Genomic DNA, 6,957 nt, shown 5'->3' on the forward strand with positions numbered 1-6,957 from the left:
CCGATCACCACGTGCATGTCGTCCTGCGGGAGGCAGGCCCGAGGGGCGGGGCGGCGCGTCAGCCCGCCCCCTGGGCCCCGCCCCTCGGCTCTGTCCCCGCCTGTCGGGCTCGCCCCTCACCTGCCAGGCCTCCAGCTCCTGCGTGAGCGCCACCTTCTGGCGGATGGTGCGCATCAGCTCCCGGGACAGCGAGTCTCGCTCCAGCGAGACGCGGCTGAGCTCCAGGGACAGCTCCAGGGCCCTGCGGGCGGGAGGGGCGGACGATGCGCCTGAGGGCACCGGGGCCTCAGGGAGGAGGGACGACGGGGTGTCCTGGACCTGGGTGGCGGGGACCTCTGGCCCCGAGACCAAGGAGATCAGAGAGCCCTGGGGCGAGCGTGGGCAATTACAGGTCATGTCACAGAGGGGGCGACCAGGAGCCCAGAAGGGCCGGAGTGCCCCGGGGCCCGTGGCATCGTGGGGGGTGGCGGGAGGCTCACTTGCTCACGGCCTCGTCCCGATCCGAGAGCGCGCCGTTCACGGCCTCCTGGGGGTCACCCCGTGTCCGCAGCTCCTTCTGCCTCTGCAGCTCTTCCCGGAGGGCCTGCAGCTCTGCCTGCTGCAGCGCGGTCTGTGGGCAGAGCAGGGGCAGAGGGCAGATGGGCCTTCGGGCTCCAGCCCTCCCCGCCTGCTCGACAGACACCCCAGGCAGCTATGGCCCTGTGTCGGGGGAGACTTGGAGGAGCGTCCTTTGAGTCCTCCAGCTGGTGCGGGATGGGGTGGGGCACGGCTCGGTGGGGTGGTGTGATCTGCAGGAGGGATGTGGGCAGAAGCACTGGGAAGGGGACTGGGGGTGGGTAGTGTGGCCCAGGAAGTCTTGCTGGAGGAGGTGGCTGGCCCTGGCAGCGTGACTGCGTTTGTTGAGATGAAGGGTGATCCGAGAGTACGGGCCTCAGCGGGCAAAAAGACTGGGAGGTGGGCGTGGGAAAGAAGCTGGCAGCCGGAGGGGCTCAGCATCCAGCGCGATGCTCCCTCTCCTCCCCACCTTATTCTGCAGCCTGGCCACTTCCGTCTCCTTCTCCTCCAGTATCTCCGCGGGGCTCAGAGGTGCCCGCTTCTTGGGGGGCTCTAAACTCTCCTCAGGTGAAGGCTGGGGGCTGGACACCTCTTGGGTCTCCTGGGACAGGATGGTCTGTAGTTCAAAGGAACTGGTCAGGGCGTCGTGGGCTCACGTGGGAGAGGCGGAGCCCGTGGCCCTCCGGAGGGCGCGGGTCGGGGCCCGTGGGCCTCGAGCTCACCGGGGCGTCTCCGCGCGCGTGCGCGTCCTGGTTGCCGTCGAGGCTGCAGGCCAGCTCGGACTGCAGAGAGGCGCCCGACACATCCGCGTCCTGGAGGCGCGACTCTTCCTCCAGCTCCGATACGCGCCGCTGCAGCCTCCGCAGCGCGCTCAGCGCCTCCCCGGCCTCCGAGCGTGCGCGCTCCAGCTGTGGGGGGCGCGACACGAGCGCGGCGGGTCGGCGGGACGCACCCAGCACCGCGCGCCCCGGGCTGGGGGCTGGGGGCTCGCAGCCCCGCTGTCTCCGCACCCCGGCAGCCCAGGCCCGCTGCCGCTCCGGGTTACTGGGCGGCCTTGGGCTGCGCCCTTCCTTGGCGGATACCCATTTCCTCGCCTTGTAAGGCGGGGGTGGCGGCACCACCCTCACTCCAGCCCGCCTGGAAGAGCCCCACCCTGTCTCCTGCCTGGTCTGCCTTGTAATGCTAATGACTTCCACCCCGCACTTACTGACCCTACCTTCAAAGCCTCACTCCTCCACACAACCTTGGAGGTGGGTGTCACTGCCATCCCACCTAACAGAGGGGGAAACTGAGGCTGGGTGTCCCGCAGTAGTAAGAAGGGGCACTGGGATATGAAGCCAGGTAATCTGACCCCAAGTGCAGACTCGTGGGATCTCAAACACTGCGCCATGCTCCCTCTGTTTATTCCCTTCTTTCCATCTTCGCTGCCCCAGCCTGGTCCTGGGGCTTGAGCTTTGACCTCAGCGCCCTCTTCTGGCCTCCCAGCTGCCAGGCTCTGATGCATTTTAAAAGCACACCTCCCCCACTCAACAGCCTTCTGTGACTCCCACTTGCCCCGGGGCTAATGCCCGAGCTCTAGTGTCCCAGCTCTGGTCTTGGCTTCCAGAAGGCCCCAAGGAGCCCGGCTGGTCACACCCTGCCCGCCCCACCCCTCACCTCCAGGCTGTGCTCCCGCCTCTCCCTCTGCAGCAGCAGCAGCTCCTCGTGGGCGGTCTGCAGTTGGCCCTGGCCCTTCTTCACCTCCTCACGCAGGCCTCGAATCTGGGCCTCCAGGTCCTGCCTGCGGCTCTGCAGCATCAGGTTCTGGGGAAAGGCCTCGGAGTTGGGAGAGGGGTGCCAGGCCAGCCCGGGACGGCCCCCAGCCCTTCTGGCTCAGCAGGCCCCAGGCGGCACTCACCTCACCCTGCAGACTCTCGAGCTGCGTTCTCAGCTCCGCCCCTGCCAGGGCCTGAGTCTGGCACTGTCCGCGAAGGGCATCCAGCTCCCTCTGGAGCTCCTGCTCGGTCTGGGAGGCCTGGGGAGTGGTTGGGGGGCCTCAGCCGGGCCAAGCCGAAACACCAAGCCCAGTGCACCCCCCGCAACAGGTGACTGCCCCCACCTTGCCCAGGGGCCTGGGGTCAGGATTGTCCCACCTGGACCAGCTGCTGGCTGAGCCGGAGGTTCTGCTCGTTGAGCTCGCCGAGTGCCCGTGCCCGCTCGCGCCCACTGTCCTGCTGCTCCGAGCGCTGCTCCCCCAACTGCGCCCGAAGGGCCTCCACATCGCCCTCCAGCTCCACAGCCCTGGCCTCCCACTCGGCTCCCCGGGCTGCCAGGCCCCGGCGCAGCTCATGGTTCTCCTGCTGGAGCCGCTGTGGCGTCGGGGCAGAGGGGGAGACAGAGGCAGAGATGAGACTGGGCAGACACTCAAGAAGGCTTGAGGAGTCTGCCCGAGACAGACATGAATGCAGGAGAGGCCAAAGCAGAGTCTCAGAGAAAAGGTGACGGGACAGCAGAGAGAAGGTTCCGGGCCAGACAAGAGGGGCCGGCCGGACAGGGTTGGGGATGGGGCTCCCTGGCGCCCTCTCACCTCTGGCTGCTGCCTGAGCTTCTGGGTCCGGGGTCGCAAGCGCCGTTTTTGGCGCCTGAGCCTGGCAGAATTCAAGCCCCGGCCCATGGCTGCCCGCACCTGCTGTGTCCCGGGCTCTGCCCACCCCTCCTCAGCGCCTCCCGGCCAGCTCCCTCTAATTAACCCTGGTCAGCCCCGCCCTAGCCCCCAAACCTGTCCAACCAGCGGGGGGACGCTCTGGCACACCCAGATGCCCAGCGTGGGGGGCGGGTGAGTCGGGGTCAGCCTGGGGCCTCACTCTCCAGGTCCAGCTCTCGATTGCAGCTGCAGTGGCCGGCAGGTGTTCCGCTGGGCCCGCGCTAGCGCTGTGCCTGCATTGCCTCACTGCATCCACTAGAGGGAGGCTCTTGAACGCCCTCAGTTTACAAATGAGAAAACAGGCTCAGAGAGCTTCTATGCCTTGCCCAAGGACACACAGAAGGTGAGTGGAGCAGGGATGCCAACTCAGGCACCTAAACTCCTTTTTTTCTCTTTGAGGGTCTTGGCAAGGTATCACTCTGTCACCCAGGCTGGAGTGCAGCGGTGCTCAATGCAGCCTCCCACTCCCGGGCTCAAGCAACCCTCTTGTCTCTGCCTCCTAAGCAGCTGGGACTACAGGTGTGCACAACCACAGCCAGCTAATATTTTTTAAAGATGTGTGTCTTGCTATGTTGCTCAGTGTGGCCTCGAATCTCTGATATCAAGTGATCCTCCCATCTCAGCCTCCCAAAACTCTTAATCAGATACTGTGAGAGCAATACAGCCCCAGGATTAAGCCAGCAGGCTCAGAGTCCAACTGGCCTGGCCAGTGCTTGGCTCTGTTGCTGTTGTGTGGTCTGGGCAATGCTCCTAACATTTCCAAGCCCACCCTCCCTGCCTCCCGGCTTCCCTCCCTCTCTCTAGTGCTACCTGAGCTCATCCTGTTCTAGGGGCTACTCTCAATGACAAGCAGGACCAGCAAGTTCACTGCCCCAAGCCGTGTAGAGCCCAGAGGGCCAGTGGACACTCACGAGCACCAGGCCACTCTGGAGGGCCAGAAAAGATGTGAAGGATCCCAGGAAAGTGTGGAGAAAATGGCGTGGGTGGGGGTGGGGTCTTTCAAGGAGGATGGTGGGTTTGAACAGACAGTCACCTGAAAGAGGCCATGCTAAGGAGCAGCGGGGCGAAGCCCTGAGAGGACAAGCTTGAGGGGTGAGAGGAACTGAAAGGAGGCCCAGGGAGAGCTTGGGATGGTGGTGAGGCCAGGACAGTCGGGGGAGGCTGGCTCTCAGGGACTTCCAAGGCCGTGTGAGCAGCTTCTGATTCGCTCTGAGTGCGACAGGGCCACTAGGAGGTGTGGGTGGGGAGTGACGGGTCTGATTTGAGGTCTGTAAAGGTCAACGGCTTTCCCTTGGAGAATGGGCTCTAGAGGAAGAGCAGAGGCTGGGGGCCATGAGAAGGAGGCTGTGGTGACCGGCTCAGAGGCTGCAGAGGAGACGCGGGAGGTCTGGAACCGAGTTTAGAAGAATGGACAGGGCTTGCAGAAGTGGGGAGGAGCCCCGCTTGGGGAGGTCAGGGAGGGGCGTGGGCGGGGCCGCAGGCAGGGAGTGGGGGATAGGGCTGCAGGCGACGGGTCACAGTGTCCGGGGCCACTCAAGACGAGAGGACTGTCAGGCTGCCCCATGGAGGGTGCGGGGTGCTTAGCCAGGCAGCTCAGGCTCAGGGCAGCAACTGGGGCCAATGACACAGGTAAAGGGTCCAGAGGTGCGCCTAGATGGAGGGGAGAACTGTGCCCATCTCTGAGCTGGGCAAGAACCAAGCCAGATGAGGCATGGAAAGTGCTCAGGCTGGTGCCAGTCAAGGGGAGGATGCCCAGCAGCCATGGCTGAGGTGGCCGGGGTGGTGCTCTACTGCTGAGAGCCAGACCCAAGGTCAGAGAGGGCCCGCAACTGGCCCAGGGTCACACAGCCAGGCAAGGGTCTGAACCCAGGTCTTAACCTGTCCTTGTTCATGTTCTTTTTAGTACTATTATTTTTATAGAGATGAGGTCGGGCTATGTTGCCCAGGCTGGTATCAAACTCCTGGCCTCAAGAGATTCTCCCACCTACATTTCTCAAAATGCTGCGATTATGGGCATGAGCCCCCAGAGTTCATGCTTTTTTTTTTTTTTGAGTTGGAGTCTCACTCTGTCGCCCAGACTGGAGTGCAGTGGCCGCTCCCAGCCACCGCAGCCTCGACCTGCTGGGCTCTGGCGATCCTTCCGCCTCAGCCTTCCAAGTGGCTGGAACTACAGGCGCGCACTACCACGCCCGGCTAATTTTTTGATTTATTGTAGAGATGAGGGCTCGCCAAGTTGCCCAGGCGGGTCACGACAGAGTTCATGTTCTAACCCACCAGGCCATCCCTGGACTGTTCTAGAATCATCCCCCTGGCTGTCTGCCCCTCTCCTGCCCTAACCTGGTTCTCTTCCCTTGTCCTCCCAGGCCCACTGTCCTCCCCCGTCCACCTGCCTGGCCCCTGCCCCCGACCTCCATCTGCTCAGCCTCCATCTGGCCTCTCCCATCCCGCCAGCTCACTTCCTCGTGCTCTGCGTGCTGGGTGCTCAGCGACTCCAGCTGCCGGCGCAGCTCCTCGTTGCGTTCCAGAAGCATCTTGCCGAGCTCAGCGGCCAGCAGCAAGTCTTTCTCCTTTTGCTGCAGCCGCAGGGCCAGGTCCTCGGGCTCCTCGGACTCCTCAGGTCCGCGGCCCCCTCCCCGGAAGGCATCCCGCCGCTCCAGCACGAAGGGGAAGAAGCCCTCGTCACTGCTGGGGGAGGCGCCCCCTGAGAGCAGCCCGGAGGGGAAGCTCAGTCCATTGGGAGAGCTCATGGCACCTGCAGCATCTGTGGGGACAGGCGGCTGCAGGATACTCCCCACTGGCCAACACCTGGCCCTCCCAGTCCTGCAGCTGCGGCTTCCTCGGGCCACGAAGGGTTAATGATCTGTGTTTTGGCCACCAAGCTCCGTTAATGTCCCCAGGGTAAACTGAGGCAGGGAGCCCAAGGAAATGAGCCGCCTTGCTCTGGGACTCTGCCAGACAATCTCTGTCCCCCAGGAAACCTTGTCCCAAGGCCCCAGGGCCACAGTCCACCCTGCCTCCCTGGACCCCCCTTCCCAGAACCCCGGTTCCAGGGACTCAGCTCTCAGGAGTGGGCTCAGCCTTTCTCCTCCCAAGAACGCAGGTCCCTGACCCTGGGTCCTTTGCCCCGCGGGACCCAGCTGCCCTCCCTCCAGGGGCTCCGTCCAGCTGTTGGGACTCAGAGGAGGTCCCAGGCCCCGACCAGCTCCGACTCCGAGATCCCACCCAGTGCCCGTATTTAGCTGGACCCAGGCATTCCTGCTTTCACCCCTCAGGACCCAGGACCCCTGGCCCCCAGCCCTCCACCCTCCCAGGCCCTGACGTCAGGCCCAGGACAGGGCGAGGTAACAGGTTGTGCCGGACGCGCGGTCGCAGCGCCACGCAGGGTTTCTGTTTACTTCCCGGCCCGCCCCTGGGGTTGGGCGCCCTGGGATGCCAGGACTGCCGGGCCTGGGGTCCAGGGGCCCGAGAGGGAGGGTCCCACAGGCCGCAGGCAGCACGCGCTCGTCGGGGCGCCCCGCTCCGGCCCCGCTGAGGGTCCCCCCCTATACGCGCACACACACCTGTCCCCCCATCTCGCCGGGTGCCAGAGCGCAGCCCTGCTCGCAGGACGCAGGTGTCGCGGTAGACCCGGCCCGGCTGCCCCCAGGCCGCTCCCCTGGGTCTCCCCGACGTGGCCCCCGCCGGCCCCGCGCCCACTCAGGAGCCGTGGGGGGATCTCG

At 65.0% G+C, this 6,957-nt stretch overlaps 1 protein-coding gene across 1 annotated transcript; it reads right to left on the reverse strand.

The window, feature by feature from the left end:
- Nucleotides 1–5: 5 nt before the first annotated feature.
- BICDL2 (BICD family like cargo adaptor 2) lies at nt 6–6,022 on the reverse strand (the record flags this gene model as incomplete). The annotated part of the gene is made up of 9 exons (XM_008063924.1): nt 5,695–6,022; nt 2,688–2,903; nt 2,453–2,569; nt 2,212–2,358; nt 1,278–1,463; nt 1,025–1,171; nt 480–610; nt 121–241; nt 6–23 (listed from the first exon to the last, which is right to left on the reverse strand). Coding segments are annotated over exons 1-9 (1,374 nt in total), but the record flags the coding sequence as incomplete, so codon positions are not given.
- Between the last annotated feature and the right edge of the window lie 935 nt (nt 6,023–6,957).

This window comes from Carlito syrichta, unplaced genomic scaffold (assembly GCF_000164805.1).
Source record: "Carlito syrichta isolate Samal-C Ts95f unplaced genomic scaffold, Tarsius_syrichta-2.0.1 Scaffold307141, whole genome shotgun sequence".
In the NCBI taxonomy this organism is placed as follows: domain Eukaryota; kingdom Metazoa; phylum Chordata; class Mammalia; order Primates; family Tarsiidae; genus Carlito; species Carlito syrichta.